Source organism: Loxodonta africana, chromosome 1 (assembly GCF_030014295.1).
Source record: "Loxodonta africana isolate mLoxAfr1 chromosome 1, mLoxAfr1.hap2, whole genome shotgun sequence".
In the NCBI taxonomy this organism is placed as follows: Eukaryota; Metazoa; Chordata; class Mammalia; order Proboscidea; family Elephantidae; genus Loxodonta; species Loxodonta africana.
Window position 1 is genome coordinate 35190531 of NC_087342.1, and position 22416 is coordinate 35212946.

Sequence of the window (22416 nt, forward strand, 5' to 3'; positions counted from 1 at the left end):
ACTGGGCTGCCAATCAAAAGGTTTACAGTTCCAACCCACCAGCTGATCCACCAGAGACGGATGTGGCAGTTTGTGTTTGTAAAGATTTACAGCCTTGGAAACCCTACGGAGGCAGTTCTAACTCTGTCCCATAGGGCCACTGTGTGTCAGAATTGACTTGACTGCAATGTGTTTGGTTTACATTTTTAATTAGGTTGCATCTGAATCCTAGGAACAAAATCTGGGAGTAGCTGAGTGTGGTAGCCCTCTTCTGGGGAAATTAGAAAATGCAACCACTCCTAAGGATATTAGTGGGATTGCAGAGTGGGCAAATGGCCTGAGGCTTTATTTCCTTTCCTTTGTTTATGTAGCAAACCTGAGTTCTCCATCTGGCCTTGAGGACAGCATATTGGATTGGAGGGCCATTGGCCTGAGTTTCAGGAGACCTGGGTTCATTTTTACTTTCATGCAGAATGCACTGATTTGCTGTTACAGGTTTGAAAATAAATTGATGTTTGAAGCTACAAGGCCATTTTGGACACTAAAATGTATGTTTTAAATACTTATTACTATAAATTCTGAGTGTATATTTAAAATCTCTAAGACACAGGTTTCTCATCTGTAAAATGCAGACAGTAATAATACCTCACATCATTTTGAAAATAACATGAAAAAAATTATTTAGCACAGTGCTCTGCACAGAGTAAATGCTTGATAAATAACAGCTATTCTTTTCAGCCTTACCTAACATATCTTTGCAGTAATCATTTTACCTTATGCAACAACTTCTGCAGTGTTTACAAAAAAGCACTTTAAGGAACCTTAAGAAAAATGTACATACATTAAAAAAGAAGACTGCCCGAACCAAAAACCAAACCCAGTGCCGTCGAGTTGATTCCGACTCATAGCGACCCTATAGCGCAGAGTAGAACTGCCCCATAGAGTTTCCAAGGAGTGCCTGGCGGATTCGAACTGCCGACCCTTTGGTTAGCAGCCATAGCACTTAACCACTATGCCACCAGGGTTTCCAAAGAAGACTGCATGTGGCTAAAAACACAAAAACAAACTTTTAAGATTTGGTATCTCAAAATTTGTTTATTATGGTGTTATTTTACATAACTGATTCAATATTTGTGTAATTTAAAATCCTGAGTTGTCACTGAATAATCCAGAGGTCTACAATACGGCCATGTGTACAAGTAACTATACTCCTGACACTTAACATAATTAGCCTTCTCTTCTTTAATTCCATTCATGAGATAAAGAAAAGACTAACCTTCCAAAGTTGCCACAACTTTAGGAGTTCGCACACTTCTATTTCTCCCAGTTTTTATTACAACATCTTAAACCTCCTTAAAAGAGGAAGCCAAAACTCCAAAATCAAAAACTTTAATTGGAACTAACATTGAGAAACAGAGCAATGACAGAGGCTCTTTTATTCATCACAGAGAGCAAAAATACAGAGTATATTTCTTAATTTTTTGTCACTAAAGAGAATACACTTTGTATGCAGAGAAATAAAAGATTAGTTGTCGGGAGTTGCTTTTGGAGAATTATCAACAAGTGCCTTATCAACAGTCGAGTATTGATACCAGGGCCCATCACCTCTTAGTCTCATTAATCTTCGTACTTCCAGCTCCTTTAACCTGCAACAAATGGAAAAGCAACACTGTGATTTCAGCACTTCCAATTTCAAGTTTAAGGAGCTACAAAGTTCAAAATAGAAAGAAGAGAAAGCAGATCGGTGGTAGCCTGGGGCCAAGAGAATGGGATGGGAATTGACTGGAATGGGTGGGAAAGAGGCACACAAGAGATGTCCAGGTAGCGAAATGATCTTGATTGTGGTAGTTGTCACATAGGTGCAGGTTTCTGTCAAAAACTCACTGAACTTAATGTATATTATACCCCACTCCTAACTCTATCTCTGATTGGTTCAAGTTTAAAAGCAGCAAAAGAAAACATGAGTGGACCTTTAAAAAATATTTTGGAATTATGTACTTATTTAATTACAGTCAGAGAACTATGCATGACACAAAATCCCAGACGCTAAAGAAAAAGACTGACAAACCTGGCAATAATTAAATAAGTAAATAGATATGAAGTGATTAAAACATTGCTACTTAGTAAGTGCTATTAACAGTCTGATTTGCAGTTAATCGTGGGGATGGTACAAGGCCGGACAGTGCTTCATTCTGTTGTGCACGAGATTGCCATGAGTCGGGGCTGACTCGATGGCAGCTAACAACAACACTCTTATTATCGGAAACATAAAAACACTTCTATGCTGCAAAAAACTTCTACACTGTCAAAAGACAAATGACAAGTTGGGAAAACACATCTGCAACAAGAAAAAAGGGGACTAATTTACTTATTGTACAAATCAGTAGAAAAAGGAGCAATTTACGGAGAAAGAAATAGAGACAGCCAATAGATATATGAAAAAAATACTCAACATCACAAAGAAATACAAAACTGAAATGATTACATTTCTCAACTACTATATCAGCAAAAATGTTGAAGTTTGATAAATGTAATTACTGGGAAGGATTTGGAGAAACAAGAATTATCATCATGGCTGATGGACAGGACAACTGGTACAAGAGCTTGGCGATCTATTCAGAACTTGAAAGCACATGTAATTTGGTTTTCTGTGTCACTGTCAGAATTTACTTCCTGGATATGTTGCACTAAGTATGCAAAAATACCAGGATACTCACCACAGCATTATGTATAACAGCAGAAAACCCAGAAAGAACCTAAATGCCAACAACTGGCAACTGGTTAAAAAAACAAAGGCCTATCTATCCGATAAAATACATGATGCTGTCTTTACAAAGAATGGGGTACGTGCTGCAACAAGATGTGTTAGGTGAAATAAAGAAAAGGTGCAGAAGAGCGTTATTTATAAAATGAGTCCATTTGTATTAGTACACTTTTAAATGATATATGAACTTTCTCATGCATCCATTTTTTTTCTAGGAATATATATACGAAATTGTTAAGCAAGGGTCACCTTTAAGGATGAGACTGGGTGCAGAAGGGAACGCAATTGGGAGGGGGAGGGTTGCCTTGCACACACACACAAAAAAAAGTAGGATATTTTAAGTTGAATTTCTTTTATTCTGACAGATATCATCTCCTAAGAGTCTCCTTCTAGAAGCACTTATTTGCTTATGTCAAGAAATTTGGAAGACAGCTACTAGGCCAACAACTGGTAGAAATCCGTATCTGCGCCTATTCCAGAGAAAGGCAATGAAATGGTATGTGAAAATTAACAAACATTATCATTAATATTGCATTCTAGCAAAATTTTGCTGAACATAACTGAAAAACAGCTGGAGCTGTACATTGATACAGAATTGCCAGAAGTTTTTTTTTTTTTTTTCAGACCAGATTCAGAGAATTTCAGAAAGATGTTTACCTGTGTTTTACTGATTATGCAAAGCCATTCAACCATGTGGATCATAACATATTATGGACAGTATTACAAAGGATGGGAATTCCAGAACACTTAATTGTGCTCATGCAGAATCTGTACATAGGCCAAGCGGCAGTCATTCAAGTGGAACAAGAGGCTACTGTGTGGTTTAAAATTGGAAAAGGTGGGCAGCAGGGTTGTATCCTTTCACCTTATTTATTCAATCTGTATGCTGGACTATACCAAGAAGAACATGGCATCAGGATTGAAGGAAAACTCATTAACAACCTGTGATATGCAGATGATACAACCTTGCTTGCTGAAAATGAAGAGGACTTGAAGCATTTACAGCTGAAGGTAAAAGACTACAACCTCCACTCAGAGGACAGGCCTGGTGATCTGTTCCCAAAAGATCACAGCCTTGTAAACCCTATGGAGCACAGGTCTATTCTGCATAAGATATCACTGTGAGTCAGAGCTGACTTGACAGCAACTAACAATATTAACCAACTTTTTAATGAAGGAATACGATATTTAAAAGTTCCTTCTCACTGGTAGCAATTGGGATCTTAAAAGCCTGTGAGCAGCCATCTAAGTAAGACACATCTGCTGGTCCTATTCTGTCTGGAACAAAGGAGAATGAAGACCAAAGACACAAGGGAAAGATCAGTCCAAAGAACTAATGGACAACCACCACAACCTCCATTAGATTGAGCCCAGCACAGCCAGATGGTGCCTGGTTACCAGCACTGACTGCTCTGGCAGGGATCACAATAGAGGGTTCCAGACAGAGCTGGAGAAAAATGTAGAACAAAACTCAAATTCACAAAAAAAAAAGAGACCAGGCTTGCTGGTCTGTCAGAGACTGGAGAAACCCCGAAAGTATAGCCCCCAGACACCCATTTAACTCAGTACTCAAGTCACTTCTGAGGTTCATCATTCAGCCAAAGATTAGGCAGGTCTACCGGGCCAACAATAACATACAAGAAGGTCGTGCTTCATAGTTCAATCATGTATACGAGGAGACTAATGGACACACCAGCCCAAAAGCAAAGACGAGAAGGCAGGAAGGGACAGGAAAACTGAACAAATGGAAACAGGGAACCTGGGGTATAGATGGGGAGAGTGTTGATATTCCCCCGCCTTTTTTTTTTTTTACCGTAAGTCAGCTTTTTCAGCTTCAATTTGAAGGACAGCCATTGTTTTTTCATAATTCTTTTCAGGACAGTCAAAGAAAGTACGGGCAATCCATCTTGATATAGGATGCTATAAAAGAAAATTTGTTTAAAATTTGTCAGTTTCCAAACAATACTTTGCTTTTCTAGCTTACTGTTCTTAAAAACTGGCCATCTCAGTTAGGTAAACCAACCTACTACATGTGAACTACTTTCATATATTTTCAATAATTTTAATCCATTAGGTGGATGCTATTTTCATCCCCATGTTATAGATGAGCAAATTGCACAAAGTTATACTGCTACTAAGTGACAGCACCTGAACTCAAGCCAGGCCTGTCTAACCTCAAAGCCTGCACTTTCCATTACACTACGTCGAACATCTTAAATGCAAGATTCAGGAGCCAAGTCTACAATTTGGTTATCTACAAATACAGTTCTTTACATCAGTTAGCAAAGAAACTAATGTATGGTTTATCTTAACATTTAATAACAAAGTATTTCTTTTCTAAAACATAATTCATTCATATTACAAACATATGGGTTCTATATTCAAAGCTATTTCACTACAACACTTGTCAAGGCAAGTTACAGAATTAACTTTGCGTTTTGGTAGTGAATCCAGTATGCTGTGATGACTAACAGTGCAGGCTCTGGAGTCAAGCCTGCCTGGGTTCAAATACTGGTCCTAACTCTGAGACAAGTCGCTTAATAACTGTTAAGCTTTAGTTTCCTCATCTCTAAAGTGGGAATAACAACAGTACCTTTTACATGGGATGAGATATTTGCAAAACCCTTAGCGCAGTGCCTGCTACACAGTAGGTAAAATCTTTCCCATGGCATTGAACAAAAGATAAAATCTGTTACTTGGCTAGGTCAAGAAAACATTTCAGAGTGATTCGTTCAAAAACCATAAAACTTAAAATAATGAAATCAATGCAAAAAAGTACCAAGAGAAGTTGCTTATAAAGAGAGAACAAAAATATATCATTTACTTGATATCAAAAATTATATATAAAACTAACTATATTACAATGGCTAAATTAAAACATTAACCAGTGCTTTGACAAGATATCTAACAGAAGACATTTTCAACGTCCTAAACTAACCTTGTAATATTCCCAATGTTCAGGGATATAGCCTTCTGGAATTTCTGCTAATTCAGCTTCACCTAATAAGAGAAAATGATGACATTCAACTTTAGCATCAGAAGTTTATAATATTACCCTGAGACAATCTTTAAACCTTAAACCAAAAGTATTCCCTGAAGTTCTTAAAACCAAACAATAGCTTAGCATAACTAGTAAAAAATGTCTGCTTTGAACATTATGCTTTTTTAAGAGCTATCTATATGGGATCAAATTAACAGCAACTGGACAGATTAGATAGGAACCTTAGGTGGTAAGTTTATGTTAATGAGGGAGGAACAACTCAGAAAAGGACAGTGACAATGGTTGCATAACTGGAAGAATGTAATCAATGTCACCGAATTGTACATGTAGAGACTGGTGAACTGGTTACCAACTAGGGTGTGGAGAACTTACCAATGAATACATTTATCAGAGTTATGCCAATTGCTACTGGTACTCCAGTCAACAAAATGTAGAATTTCTGTTAAGAAAAAAAATATTCACATGATTATTTCATAACTCGCTCTCCTTCACCAGCCTCAAATTGTTCCCATTACCTGATTTCATTATATTTCTTTATTTCCATCTCACTAAACAATTTATTATTGTGCTTTAGATAAAGGTTTACAGAGCAAATTAGTTTCTCATTAAACAGTTAATACATAAACTGTTTTGTGACATTGGCTGCCAACCCTGTGATGTGTGAACATTCTCCCCTTCTCAAACTTGGGTTCCTCATTATCAGCTTTCCTGTCCTCTCCTGCCTACTTGTCCCTCCCCCTGGGTTGGTGTGCCTGTTTAGTCTCATTTTATTTTATGCACCTGTCTAATCTTTGGCTGAAGGGTGAGTTTCAGGAATGACTTCAATACTGAGTTAAAAAGTATGTCCAGGGGCCATACTCTTAGGGTTTCTCCAGTCTCTGTAAAACCAGTAAGACTGGTCTTTTTTTGTGAGTTAGAATTTTGTTCTACATTTATCTCCAGCTCTGTATGAGACCCTCTGTTGTGATCCCTGTCAGAGTAGTCGGTGGTAGTAGCTGGGCACCATCTAGTTGTGCTGGATTCAGTCTGGTGGAGGCTGTGGTAGTTGTGGTCCATTATTCTGATTTTGTTATACTGTAAAATAAATTTGCCTAATTGGAGATGCAGTATCAAATTACTGATTTCTGTGATTTTCTTTTGCTCTGGTTTTTAGATGCCTATATTCAACAGCATAGTGATTAAGAGCTTGGTTGCTAACCAAAAGGTTGGCAGCTGGAATGCACCAGCTGCTCCTTGGAAACCCTAAGTAGTTCTCTCTGTCCTTTAGGGTTGCTATGAGTTGGAATTGACTCAAGGGCAACGGGTTTTGGTTTTTGGTTATATTTAGCACCAAAAGTGAAGGGAAAAAGTAAGGATTAAGAAAAATCAGCAGTTTGACGGCTGTAAAGGAGAAAAAAATAATCAGTGAGGTTAGTGGCACAATCCAGAACAGTTCACTTCCCTTAGCGTTTGGCCATCCTTCAACTGTTGCCACCTTAATAGCGGTGACTGACCACTGGCCAGAAATATTCTCAGTGAAGCATAGTGCTTTTGTTCTAATTACTCAATTTCATAATACAATATATATTTAACAGTGGTTTTTCATTTTTTTTGTTAAATGTAATAATTATTAGAAAATTTTGTATTAAGAAGACAAAAGCATCAGCCCCCATGGAGGGTATTAGTTGGTCATGGCAAGAAAACTGGGAGCTCAACCAAGGGGGGCAATAACCACAATGGGAGGGCAAGAAAAAGTACAGAGGCCAGTCGGTGCTCAAATGGTGGGTGATTCACAGCTTTAGAAACAGTTTGTTCTTAAAAGAGTCTTGAGACACAAAGATAAAGTAAGTACCCTAAATAAGCAATGCGATTATTATTTTGCTACTAAATTAAGATTGTGCTGTAGGCATGCTTCACTCTCTAAAATCAACGTTCTTGATTTCATATAATGCATAAAGAAAAATACATTAAAAATGTAAAATATATTAAAAATAAACACACGAAGAAAAAAAAACCAAACTAGACAATTCTGACTCATAGCGACCCTATAGGACAGAGCAGAACTGCCCCATAGAGTTTCCAGGGAACACCGGGTGGATTCAAACTGCTGACTTTTTGGTTAGTAGCCATTGCTCTTAACCCCTATGCCACCAGGGTTTCCATAAATTAAAAATAAAAAAAAAAGTAAGGGAGCTCTTTATTTAAAGAAGTCTTTGAATGAGTTCTTTTGTAATTTAAAGAACATTTTAGTTATACAAATAACCATCCTAAAACGAATCGGTGTTTGAAGTTTTGCATTTTGTAATTTTGTTGTACTTACTGCAGGGAACATAGATTATATTTTAAAACCCCATTATCTTGGGAAGAAAAGAATGGTTCAAGTTTTGTCTTCAATTAGCATGAATCTTTTTTTTTAAAGCAAGTTTGGCTAATAAAGAAAAGATTCAGTACGGTACCCCCCCCCTTATCTATGGGGGATATATTCTGAGACTTCTATAGATGCCTGAAACCATGGATAGTACTGAACCCTATATATACTATGTTTTGTCCTATAAATACATATCAGTTTTATTTATAAGTTAGGCACAGTTAAGAGATTAACAATAACTAATAATAAAATAGAACAATTATAACAACTACTCATTTAACATTTTCGGGCTGTAGCTGAACATGGGTAACTGAAGCCATGGAAAGCGAAACCGTGGATATGGGGGACTACTGTAACAAATCTTAGTACATTATTTCAGTATCTTCTGAGGAAAGAAATACGATTTTACAAAATAAAACCTTTTATAAAATGAAATGTTTTCTAAACAGGCAAAAAAAAAAAAAAAAACAAAAAAACCCCACAACTTTGTATGTAAAAAGTTCAACAAAATATTTTAACTCACCAGTAAATTCAAAAAGCGCTTGTCATAAAATCCAGAAGGTTTGATGACAAACAATCTTTTCCCATAGTCTCCACTGTGTCGAACAGGAGCTGCAAATATTAAAACATCCTGTTTTAAACAAGGTTCACAGAGGTATACTGTTACAGTCTAAGATAAAACAGATGATAATATAATAACACGTACACTTGTAAAAGTTTAATATGAATTAAGATTTTTAAAAAACATTTTTTTATTTCAGTACTAAGGCCAGGGCAAATAGGACATCTTTAACCATAGGTTGACGCACTGTTCTAAACTATGGCTCTCCTCATTTTCACTCAATGTTAATGAGATATCTAAATAATTGTTTCAGTTTGTTTCAACAGCAGGCAGGGAGGTCAGACACTCTTGGTGGGCTACTCATCTTTTACATCTGCAACAAATATGCGCCAAAGCTGCAAAAGGAAGAAATTTAACTTAAATTATGCCATTTCACACCACGAAGCAATATACATTAAGCACGTGATACAAAATAGATGGAAAGGACCAGCAACAATTATTTAACAAATCCTCAGTAGAAACTTAAACATGTTGCAAAACTACACACTAACATATCTTGATAAAATCCCTTTGTAAATTGTTTCTAATTACAAATATCCTACTGTTCAAATCCCTCCCCAGCTAGTATTTAGTAAAGTTAGCTGGAGAAAAACTGAGGCAAAATTTTACTCCCAGATTCTCTTTCTATATTATTCTACTTTCTTGGAGGTCTGGAGGGTGCTCTAACCCCTTTCCAACTTGATGGCAACTAACAATAACAAAAAGGATCTAGCTGTCAGAGTAACTGAGGGTTACTGTGTTTCAGCTGTGTAATTCCTCAGAAGGAAATTTTGCATGTGAAGCCTTAGCTGTCACCGTGGAATGAAAAGTTTTAACTTCCTATTAAAAGAATTCAGACACAAACAACGTCAGGAAGATCTGTATCCTTTGTTGGCACTATAATGTCCAGAATGCCTTCCCTTCTGCTGGAATCTACTATCCTCCAAGAGACCCATACTCTTCCCAGCCAAAGGCAATCTCTCTCCCTTGAATACTGTGTATTCTAGTGACAGCTGTGCTTGCTTTCACTGCCCCCATTGAACTGTAAATGTCTTGAAGGTAGAAACTGTCTTAATTTTAGTACACCTGTGACATCTTGCAATGAATTTAGGAAGTTAATTCACATGAGAATTAGAAGCTCACATGAATTTACTAAGTGCAATTCATACTACTAAGCCTTCTAAAATGACTAAAAGAACTCGACAAAGCAAATCATTTGAAAGACACTATTATTATTTTTTTAAGTACCTGCTGTGTTCAGGTCCTATGCTAGGTCTGCAGTCTAAGGGCTGTATATATCCTGCTGGGAGAGGCAGGTAAGAAAACAGATAAACATAATTACAAGTTTATTAGGGCAAGAAAGGAGAGAAGCAGGATGCAGTGTCACAGAAGAACAGGGCAGAGGGAAAATTCCTACTTATGACAGAGGAGTGAGCGTGGGAATGTGGGGGAGGGAGGCACAACCCAAGCTGAGAAAAGCAAGTTAGATGAATCTGTAATGGGTCACTGATTGATATACCCAAAAAGGTGCTAATTAATTCATGCAGTAAACTGCCAAAGGCTCTCTTAACGGTCAAACTTTCTGTGACTGGCTTGGATGAGGCGAGATGGCGTTCCTGACAAGTCTTAGAGGAGGACGTAAAGCTGTTTCTGCAAGACTGGGTAATATGATGATGATGAAATTGGGATCCCCAAAAAAGTCTTCACGTACATTTACAAAAGAATGACTCTTAAAGGATTAAATGTAATAAATCAAATGTAAAGTCCTAACCAGATTAAAAAAAAAAAAAAAAAAGTTGCCCATAAACTTAAGAATCATTGATATGTGATATGGTTATCAAAAAAGTCAAAGGCCAGTTCAATCTTAACCTGATATACTACAAGTATACAGCTGGTGCAGGAGGAGCCTCCACCTCCATTCCCTAAAATGTTACAGCCTTGAAAACCCTGTGTAGCAGTTTTCCTCTGCATACATGGGGTCATGAGTTGGAATCGACTCCATAGCAACTAACAACAACAAGGCTTCAATGGAGTCCCTGGGTGGTACAAACAGTTAACACACTCAGCTGCTAACCAAAAGGTTGGGAGTAGGAGTCCACCCAGAGGCGCCTTGGAAGAGAGGCCTAGTGATAGACTTCCGAGAAATCAGCCATTGAAAACCCTATGGAGCTTGTTCTACTCTGACACACTTGGGGTCGCCACAAGTCAGAGTCAGCTCAAAAGCAACCCATTTTAAGGCTTCAGTAACCATTTTTCAAAAATACAAATAGCCTCAGGAAAGTTACTGAGTCTTTGACAATTGCGAGTTTTCAGAAGATCAAGTAAGATAATGTTGAAACTTAATGTTGAAACTTACTGTGTCTCAAACACACAAAAATCTCAGTCATCTTCCCTGTACTATTCCTCATTCATCAGTTTTCAAAGCTTCTTGATTATAAGACTTAAACTCTCCATTTCTTTCCATGCCCTCATTACCTCAGTGGCTTAAGTAGTCTGTATCCCCTATAAGCCATCCAATCTTCAGAAACATCTTCCTAAAACATACAACTGATGTCATTCTTGGCTAAAACACTGCCTGTGGCACTCTGGTGGCTACAAAACAATGTTAAGAAGGTTTGTCTTTGAATTCAGCCCCTCCTCTCCCCCAATTTGGTCCCAATCTCCCTTTTTAGCCTTCTCTCTCAACACCTACCTATCCCATACTGAGACATATCAGAAAACTCGCCCTTTACCTTTCTGCAAACTTCACCTGTTAAAACTATCCCCATAATCCGGTTAAAATGCCACATCTGTCCGGTCTGGATTAACTCCATTCTATGTCCATTCTAATGCTCTTCTCAGTTTCTTTTTAACCATAATTTGCTCTTATCAGTTTTCCCCATTAAAGTTTCTTGCAGCTGAAGGGAGAGCTTAAGCTCATTTTTGGAATCCCTGATATCTGACATTTAAAAATATTTAATTAAATAGAGAGAATACTTTAATCTGCTCATTTTTTTTTGACAAAGGTTTTCACCGAGGCTGAATGAAGACAGCATGACAGCACTAGATGTTTAAGAAAGGTGTGAGTGGTCATAAGGCCCTACAGAAGGCTGATGCCACGTGCTGGAAATCCATCCCACTGAACGTATTAACCCATTCATTCTTCACAACAACTTTATGAGGTAGGTTACAATTATCACCCCCAGGGAAACCCTGGTGGCATAGTGGTTAAGAGCTAAGGCTGCTAAACAAAAGGTTGGCAGTTCGAATCCACTAGGTGCTCCTTGGAAACTCTATGGGGCAGTTCTACCTTGTCCTATAGGGTCACTGTAAGTCAGAATCAACTCTATGGCAAATTTTTTTTTTTTAATGACGAGGAAGTGCAGGTTCTGAGCAATTAAGTATACACATTAACCAAGTCCCTTCCACTTAGCTTCCAAGACCTGAAGGCCCAGGGCCACAAAGCTACAAAGTTCTGAGCCAGGATTTGGACCTAGGCAGTCTAGCTCCAAAGAAAATAAAGCAAAATGACAAGGTCCCCTACTCTACTGCAGTTTACATTCTAGGAGGGGCAGACATAAACAAGAACACAACATAAGCAGATTAAAATCTTTCATTCTACAGTGAAAGCAAAGGTTTTGCATGCCAAATATCTTTAAAAGCCAGGTACACATAACTGAAACAGTAGCCCAAAGATGGCTATTAGATCTTTTCTTGCTCCAGGTGGAAAGGGCTTAGAGTACCTGTTAGTGATCTTTCCAGAACTCCAAGAATGGGAAGAGCTGAGAGAGAAATTTTGCCTGTTTATCTCCAGTCAGGCTTGATTAAACGTTAGGTGAAGGATTTGAAGAAGAGGGTCTTTGTAATAAAAAAATAACTTACAAGAAGACTTTATCAAGAAATGTTAGCACAAATAATATGAGAGGCAGAGCCAAGATGGTGGAATAGACAAGACACTTCCAGCAAGCCCTCTTTACAACAAAGACCCCCAAAAACAAGTGAAACGAGTATATTTATTACAAGCTAGGATCCCTGAGCACCAAAGGCAACCTTAGAAAATGAACTGAGGGGCGGGGGAGGAAGAGACAGTTCAGAAGCGAAGAGGAGTTACCGGACTTGAATCGTGGGGAGCCTTTAGGCACCATTCCTGGAGCAGCGGCAGCGGGCTGGTACTAGCACTCGGCTGCAGTTTCCTCATGGAGAAGCAGCCAGCCACACAGCCTATACACACCTCCGGATCCAGAGAAGAACCACACACTGGGCAAAAGCTAAGTATTTGCATATATTTTACCATGCCCCCTGCCCCCAAGCCAGCTTCACCGGCTGAATTCCCTGGGCCTGAGATAGGCACTATTGACCACCTACGGCCATTCTCCCTGCCTTAGAGAAGCAAAAAAATTGCATTTGGGGGAAAAGATAATTTGCCAGCTCCGCTACCCTGGGGAACTCAGGACAAAAGCGGCTCCTGTCCAGTCATAAATAGTCTGTGGACTTTGAGCACCTTTCCCCTCTGCATGGACCTGGGTGGGCCTATTTCTGGAGAATAGGCCCTTGTTGGCAGACTCCAACCATTTCAGCTGTGCAGTGGAGAGGTGGGTGTTTGATGTTTGACACTGCTTTGCCAATTAAACAGGATCCTCACCTACACACATCAGGGGCCTAAAGACTGGTAGCTCCACTGAGGTCACCCAGCCACACGCGACAGGGGTCCAAGGATAACTGCTACCTCCCAGTCCTTACAACCAAAAACAGTGGATGCCCATGGTCCATCTGCAGGACTCACCCACCTGCACACTCTAAGGAACAGGGACACGCTTTCCTCAGAGACACTTGGGGGTCAGTTCTCAGCCCCCTGCCTTGTTTAGAGCGTGACCCCCTGCTGCAATCAGATACCAGTACATACGCCAGTCACCCCTGCCCCTCTAAGACTGTAGGACAGAGCCTGTACCACAAACTTGATGATCAGCTACCTCGACACCTGAGCTGAATTCATACAAGAAAAGTGAATGGACGCCTAGACTGATATACCTGATAACAGCTCTAGCCATCTGGGGACAGAATATCAGAGCCGAAAAGGGGTAAATAATTAGGCTAGCTCACTCAAGCAACCTATTTGGGCGTATCAAAACAAAACAAAGCAAGAAGGTATGACACAGTAAGCAAACATAAACTAATACAATAACTTATAGATGGCTTGGAGACAAAAGTCAATATCAAGTCACATAAAGAAACAGACCAAGATCATCTCAACAAGCTCTCAAAACAAAGAATCCAGGGATCTTTCAGATGAAAGTGCATTCCTGGAATTACCAGAGGCAGAATACAAAAGTTTAATATACAGAACCCTTCAAGACATCAGGAAGGAAATGAGGCAATACACAGAACAACCCAAGGAACACACAGATAAAGCAACTAAAGAAATTAGAAAGATTATTCAGGAACATAATGAAAAATTTAATAAGCTGGAAATATCCATAGACAGCATTCAAAAATTCAGAATATTAACAATAAAATTACAGAAGTAGACAACTCAATAGAAAGTAAAAGGAGAATTGAGCAAGTGGAAGCCAGAATTTCTGAACTTGAAAATAAATCACTTGACACTAATGTATTTGAAAAAAAATCAGATAAAAGAATTAAAAAAAATAAAGAAACCTTAAGAATCATGTGGGACTCTATCAAGAGAAATAACCTACGAGTGTTGGAGTACCAGAACACGGAGGGATAACAGAAAATACAGAAAGAATTGTTGAAGGTTTGTTGGCAGAAAACTTCCCTGATATCGTGAAAGATGAGAACATATCTATCCAAGATGCTCATCAAACTCCACATAAGGTAGATCTGAAAAGAAAGTCTTAAACAAACTTGCCAAAACCAAAGATAAAGAGAGAATTTTAAGAGCAGCTAGGGATAAATGAAAAGTCACCTACAAAGGAGAACCAATAAGAATAAACTCAGACTACTTGGTTCACTAAGCAGAAATCATGCAGGCAAGAAGGCAATGATATGACTTATTTAAAAAAAATTGAAGGAAAAAAATTGCTAGCCAAGACTCATATATCCAGCAAAACTGTCTCTTAAATATGAAAGTGAAATTAGGACACTTCCAGATAAACAGAAGTTTAGGGAATTCTTAAAAACCAAACCAAAACTACAAGAAATACTAAAGGGAGTTTTCTGGTTAGAAAATCAATATCACCTATCAACCCAAGACTAGAACACTGGGTAGAGCAATCAGAAGTCAACCCAGACAGGGAAATCAAAAAAACAAAGCAAGATTTAAAAAAAAAAAAGCTCAAAACAGGGTAACAGCTATGTTATTACATAAAACAAGACAACATTAAAATAATAAAGAGGGACTAAGAAATGTAATCATGGACCTTCCATATGGAGAGGAAGATATACGGCGATACAAAGAAATAAAAGTTCAGTTTCAATTTAGAAAAATAGGGGTAAATAATAAGGTAACCACAAAGGAGACAAACTAGCCTACTCATCAAAATGAAATACAAGAAAAAAATAGAGACTCAGCAGAAACAAAATCAACAACAATGAATATGAGGAAAGGACAATATATAAAGACAATCTACTCAGCACATAAAACTAAGTGGGAAAAAGAAACCGTCAACAACACACAAAAAAAGACATCAATATGATAGCACTAAATTCATATCTATCCATTATTATGCTGAATGTAAACGGACTAAATGCACCAATAAAGAGACAGAGAGTGGCGGAATGCATTAAAAAACGCGATCCGTCTATATGCTGCCTGTAAGAGACACACCGTAGACTCAGAGACACAAACAAACAAAAACTCAAAGGATGGAAAAAAATATATCAAGCAAACAGCAATCAAAAAAGAGCAGGAGTGTTAATATTAATTTCCGACAAAATAAATTTTAAAGTTAAATCCATCATAAAGGACAAGGACGGACACTATATAATGATTAAAGAAGATGTAACAATATTAAATATTTATGCACCCAATGACAGGGCTGCAAAATACATAAAACAAACTGCATCAGCACTGAAAAGTGAGATAGACAGCTCCACAATAATAGTAGGAGACTTCCACACACCACTGTCAGTGAAGGACAGGACATCCAGAAAGAAGCTCAATAAAGACACGGAAGATCTAAATGCCACAATCAACCAACTTGACCTCACAGACATAAACAGAACACTCCACCCAACAGTAGCCAAGTATACTTTCTTTTCTAGTGCACATGGGACATTCTCTAGAATAGACCACATATGGAAACCCTGGTGGCGTAGTGGTTAAATGCTACGGCTGCCAACCAAAGGGTTGGCAGTTTGAATCCACCTGGTGCTCCTTGGAAACTCTATGGAGCAGTTCTACTCTGTCCTATAGGGTCACTATGAGTTGGAATCGACTTGAAGGCACTGGGTAGACCACATATTAGCTCATAAAGCAAGCCTTAGAAACATCCAAAACATCAAAACATTACAAACCATCTTCTCTAACCCTAAGGCCATTAAGTGGAAATCAATAACAGAAAAAGCAGGAAACAGAAAGCAAACACTTGGAAAGTGAACAATACCCTGCTCAAAAAAGACTAGATTATAGAAGACATTAAGGATGTAATAAAGAAATTCATAGAATTCAATGAGAATGAAAACACTTCCTATCACAGCCTTTGGGACACAGCAAAAGCTGTGCTCAGAGGTCAATTTATATCAATAAATGTACACATTCAGAAAGAAAGGGCCAAAATCTAAGAATTATCCCTACAACTTGAACAAATAGAAAAAGAGCAAAAGAAACTCTCAGGCACCAGAAGGAAACACATAATAAAAATTAGAGCAGAACAAAATAGAAAACAGAAAAACAATTGAAAGAACTAACAAGACCAAAAGCTGGCCTTTTTAAAAAATCAACAAAATTGATAAACCACTGGCCAAACTGAGGGAAAAAAAAAAAAAGGAGAGGAATCAAATAACCTGAAAAAGAAATGAGACCGGCGATATTACAACAGACCCAAGTGAAATTAAAAGAATCATATCAGATTACTATGAAAAACTCTAACAAATTTGAAAACCTAGAAGAAATGGATGATTTCCTAGAAACACACTACCTACCCAAACTAACACAAACAGAGGTAGAACAACTAAATAGACCCATAACAAAAGAAGAGATTGAAAAGGTACTCGAAAAACTCCCAACAAAAAAAGTCCTGGCCCGGACAGCTTCACTGCAGAGTTCTACCAAACTTACAGAGAAGAGTTAACACCACTACTACCAAAGGTATTTCAGAGCACAGAAAAGGACGGAATACTACCAAACTCATTCTATGAAACCACCATATCCCTGATACCAAAACCAGCTGAAGACACCACAAAAAAAAAATTACAGACCTATATCCCTCATGAACTTAGATGCAAAAATCCTCAACAAAATTCTAGCCAAGAGAATTCAACAACATATCAAAAAAATAACTTGCCATGACCAAGTGGGATTCATACCAGGTATGCAGGGATGGTTCAACATCAAAAAAACAATTAATGTAATTCATCACATAAATAAAAGACAAGAATCACATGATTTTATCAATTGATAGAGAAAAGGCATTTGACAAAGTGCAATACCTATTCATGATAAAAACTCTCAGCATATTAAGAGTAGAAGGAAAATTCCTCAACATAATAAAGGGCATTTATACAAAGCCAACTTCCAACATCATCCTAAATGGAGAGAGCCTGAAAGCATTTCCACTGAGATCGGGAACCAGACAAGGATCCCCTTTATCATCACTCTTATTCAACATTGTGCTGGAGATCCTAACCAGAGCAATTAGGCTAGAGAAAGAAATAAAGGGCATCCAGATTGACAAGGAAGAAGTAAAAGTATCTCTATTTGCAGATGACATGATCTTATACACAGAAAACCCTAAGGAATCCTCCAGAAAACTACTGAAACTAATAGAAGAGTTCAGCAGAGTATTGGGATACAAGATAAACATACAAAAATCAGGTGGATTCCTCTACACCAACAAAAAGAACATCGAAGAGGAAAGTCACCAACTCAATTCCATTTACAGAAGCACCAAAGAAGATAAAATACTTAGGAATAAATCTTACCAGAGATGTAAAAGACTTATACAAAGAAAACTAAATACACTTCTGCAAGAAACCAAAAGAGATCTACATAAGTGGAAAAACATATGTTGCTCATGGATAGGAAGACAACATCATAAAAATGTCGATTCTACCAAAAGCGATCTATACATTTAATGCAATTCTGATCCAAATTCCAACGACATTCTTTAATGAGATGGAGAAACAAATCACCAATTTCATATGGAAGGGAAAGAGGCCCCGGATAAATACGGCATTACTGAAAAAGTGGGAGGCCTTACTTTACCTGATTTTAGAACCTATTATACCGCCACAGTAGTCAAAACAGCCTGGTACTGGTACAACAACAGATACATGGACCAATGGAACAGAATTGAGAATCCAGACATAAATCCATCCACATATGAGCAGTTGATATTTGACAAAGGCCCCAAAACAGTTAAATGAGGAAAAGATAGTCTTTTTAACAAATGGAGCTGGCATAACGGGATATCCATCTGCAAAAAAATGAAACAAGACCCATACCTCACTCCATGCACAAAAACGAGCTCAAAATGGATCAAAGACCTAAATATAAAATCTAAAATGATAAAGATCATAGAAAAAATAGGGACAATGTTGGGAGCCCTAATGCATGGTATAAACAGTATACAAAACATTACTAACAGCACAGAAGAGAAACTAGATAACTGGGAGCTCCTAAAAATCAAACACTTATGCTCATCCAAAAACTTCACCAAAAGAGTAAAAAGATTACCTACAGACTGGGAGAAAGATTCAGCTATGACATTTCCGATCAGCATCTGATCTCTAAAATCTACATGATACTGTAAAAACTCAACTACAGAAAGACAAATAACCCAATTGAAAAATGGGCAAAAGATACGAACAGACACTTCACTGAAGAAGACATTCAGGTAGCTAACAGATACAGGAGGAAATGCTCACGATCATTAGCCATTAGAGAAATGCAGATCAAAACTACAAAGAGATTCCATCTCACTCCAACAAGGCTGGCACGAATCAAAAAAACACAAAACAATATATGTTGGAGAGGCTGTGGAGAGACTGGAACACTTCTACGCTGCTGGTGGGAATGTCAAATGGTACAACCACTTTGGAAATCGATTTGGCGTTTCCTTGAAAAGCTAGAAATAGAACATCTGATCCAGCAATCCCACTCCTTGGAATATATCCCAGAGAAATAAGAGCCTTTACACGAACAGATATATGCACACCCATGTTTATGGCAGCACTGTTTACAATAGCAAAAAGATGGAAGCAACCAAGGTGCCCATCAGTGGATGAATGGATAAATAAATTATGTTATATTCACACAATGGAATACTACACATCGATAAAGAACAGTGATGAATCTGTGAAACACGTCATAGGATTGATGAATCTAGAAGGCATTATGCTGAGTGAAATTAGTGAGTTGCAAAAGGATAAATATTGTATAAGACCACTATTATAAAAACTCAAGAAATAGTTTAAACAGAGAAGAAAATATTCTTTGAAGGTTATGAGAGGGAGGAGGGGAGGAGGGTGGGAGAGGGGTATTCACTAATTAGTAGATAAGAACTACTTTAGGTGACTGGAAAGACAACACACAATACAGGGGAGGTCAGCACAACTGGACTAAACCAAAAGCAAAGAAGTTTCCTGAATAAACTGAACGTTTTGAAGGCCAGCATAGCAGTGGCAGGGGTCTGGGGACCATGGTTTCAGGGGACATCTAAGTTAATTGGCATAATAAAATCTACTAAGAAAACATTCTGCATCCCATCTTGAAGAGTGGCGTCTGGGGTCTTAAAACACTAGCAAGCAGCCATCTAAGATGCATCAATTGGTCTCAACCCACATGGATCAAAGGAGAATGAAGAACACCAAGGACACAAGGCGATTATGAGCCCATGAGGCAGAAATGGCCACATAAACCAGAGACTACATCATCCTAAGACCAGAAGAACTAGATGGCGCCTGGCTACAACCAATGACTGCCCCGACAGGGAACACAACAGAGAACTCCTGAGGGAGCAGGAGAGCAGTGGGATGCAAATCCCAGATTCTCGTAAAAAGACCAGACTTAATGGTCTGACTGAGACTAGAAGGACCCTGGTGGTCGTGACCTCCAGACCTTCTGTTGGCCTAGGACAGGAACCATTCCCAAAGCCAACTCTTCAGACAGGGATTGGACTGGACAATGGGTTGGAGAGGGATGCTGGTGAGCAGTGAGCTTCTTGGATCAGGTGGACACTTGAGACTATGTCGGCATCTCCTGCCTGGAGAGGAGATGAGAGGGTCGAGGGGGTTAGAAGCTGGCGAAATGGACACGAAAAGACAGAGTGGAGGGAAGGAGCGGACTGTCTCATTAGGGGGAAAGCAATTGAGAGTATGTAGCAAGGTGTATACAAGTTTTTGTATGACAGACTGACTTGATTTGTAAGCTTTCACTTAAAGCACAATAAAAATTTAAAAAAAAAATGTTAGCATAGGTAGTTTTGTGACATGCTACGATTCCTGCTGGAAATCTGTCATATACTGTTTGTCCTTTCCATCATTTTTTCCAGCAAGTCTGTTCTATGTAAATTGCCTTATCATGTGAAATGGCATAATTCAAATTAAACTGGAAGAAGAGAAGGGTAATACAATAGTAAAAACTGTTTTGAGGTTGGACAAGATCCTTTTGGCTTTTGGGTAACAAATTTCAGTTCCTCTTACCTACTTAAGGCTGAATTGGGCAAATAGCTTACAGTGCATCTTTGATCAACAGGATTGAGTGAATTAATACCTTTAAAATTCTTAGACTGGCATCAGACACATAGTAAGTGCTCAGTAAATAAATGTATTGGCTGTTGTTATTATTAAATTTACTACAGTGGTGACTGATTGAGCTTTAAGTGAAAGTTTACAAATCAAGTCAGTCTCTCATACAAAAACTTATACACACCTTGGTATGTACTCCTAGCTGTTCTCCCCATAATGAAACAGCATACTTCTTCTCTCCACCCTGTATTCCCCTTGATCATTCAGCCAGCTCCTATCCTCCTCTGCCTTCTCATCTCACCTCCAGACAGGAGCTGCCCACATAGTCTCATGTGACTACTTGAGCCAAGAAGCTCACTCCTCACCAGTATCATTTACTGTCTTATAGTCCAGTCCAATTCCTGTTTGAAGAGTTAGTTTTGGGAATGGTTCCAGTCTTGGGCTAACAGAGTGTCCAGGGACCATGACCTCCAGAGTCCCTCCAGTCTCAGTCAGACCATTAAGTCTGGTCTTTTTACGAGAATTTATGGTCTGCATCCCACTGTTCTCCTGCTCCTTCAGGGATTCTCTATTGTGTTCCCTACCAGGGCAGTGATCGGTGGTAGCCAGGAACCATCCAGTTCTTCTGGTCTCAGGCTGATGTTTATGTGGTTATGTGGTCCTTTCCGTCTCCTGGGCTCATATTTACCTTGTGTCTCTGGTGTTCTTCATTTTCCTCTGATCCATGTGGGTTGAGACCAATTGATGGAGCATAATTTTTGTAACATTTGAGTCTCAGTTTCCTCATCTGTAAAATGGAACTAATAACAGCGTACCTACTCTGCAGTCTTTGAGAGAATAAGACTGAATATAAAGAATTTCATTCTGCATAGTAAAGACACATAATAAAGAATATTATGATTATTCATAGCCCTGGAAGGCTGCCATCCTCTCCAAGGGACTCCAAACAGCCCTCCGGGGGCTGCAGTGTAACTTTCCTGGGACCTAGGTACCTTTGCTTTTATAAGAAGATATTTAAGACAATATCTTCTGACTGCGTTTGATATAAAACGAATACAAGCCAGGTTGGATTCATTACCCCATATTCATTAACGCTATCGTCTCTTTTTTTTTCCGATTAAAAAAAAATTAAAAACATTTTCTGGACCCCTAAAAGTACCGTGGGCTCTATAGGCACTGTGCCTTCTGGATATTTGTCTCTGAACCTCCTCTTGTCCACATAACATTTAATATCAGCTGTCTCCTCGGCAATATGACTTCCCATCTTGTGTGACTAGAGCCCACTACAGGTGCAACGTACAAAAAATTTGGTGCCTGAGAGACTGGGATCTCAGCTCTATCCCCTCCTAGCTTCAGCTTCATCGGCAAATTAGCACCAACTGGGCTGGTGAATGGTAAAGCGTTTTACAAATGCTAGTTAATAGTTCAAGCGCGACTGATCTAATCACTTCAACCTCGTCAGGCAGCTCCTGCTTCGTTCCTCCTTTCAAGCCCGGGGCTCACAATTTCTCCCCGCTCCCTCCGAATCCCACCAAGGTCACCCAGGAGAGTCCTTCATCTCTCACTCTGCATGCCCTGCACGCGCTTCCTCCCAAGGTTAGCACCCACCGGCAGTCTTCGGAAAGCCACGGGTGAGGAACTCTCCGAATCCGAGTCGAGTGCCAAGGCGGCGGCCTGACAGAGCTGCCAATGCAGTGACCGAAACCCGCGAAAGCAAGCTCATAGCCGCCATGGCTGATCCGGGCAAGCGGAAGCAGCAGGGAGAATAATAGGAGTCGAGGGAACTAATTCACCAATGAGGAAAAGGCGGAGGGAGGCCATGTTGAGAGAGGGCGAGAGCCTGTTCCCGCCCCCTCCGTCCGATTGGCGTGCGACAG

At 39.0% G+C, this 22416-nt stretch overlaps 1 protein-coding gene across 1 annotated transcript; it reads right to left on the minus strand.

The window, feature by feature from the left end:
* Positions 1 to 1352: 1352 nt before the first annotated feature.
* Positions 1353 to 22339, minus strand: NDUFB5 (NADH:ubiquinone oxidoreductase subunit B5). The gene is made up of 6 exons (XM_003412871.4): positions 22148 to 22339; positions 8615 to 8703; positions 6117 to 6183; positions 5682 to 5743; positions 4557 to 4663; positions 1353 to 1625 (listed from the first exon to the last, which is right to left on the minus strand). Exons 1-6 carry the CDS (start codon positions 22269 to 22271, stop codon positions 1505 to 1507), a joined length of 570 nt encoding a protein of 189 aa, XP_003412919.1. The 5' UTR covers positions 22272 to 22339; the 3' UTR covers positions 1353 to 1504.
* Between the last annotated feature and the right edge of the window lie 77 nt (positions 22340 to 22416).

What these genes read in the sequence shown, in the direction of transcription:
- NDUFB5 (XM_003412871.4), bottom strand. Translation starts at nt 22,271, where the DNA reads ATGGCGGCTATGAGCTTGCTTTCGCGGGTTTCGGTCACTGCATTGGCA. An exon ending in AGCGCTTTTTGAATTTACTG is followed by an intron (nt 6,184 to 8,614) that starts GTGAGTTAAAAT and finishes TTTTCTTAACAG; the next exon opens with AAATTCTACATTTTGTTGAC. An exon ending in TCTGATAAATGTATTCATTG is followed by an intron (nt 5,744 to 6,116) that starts GTAAGTTCTCCA and finishes TTCTCTTATTAG; the next exon opens with GTGAAGCTGAATTAGCAGAA.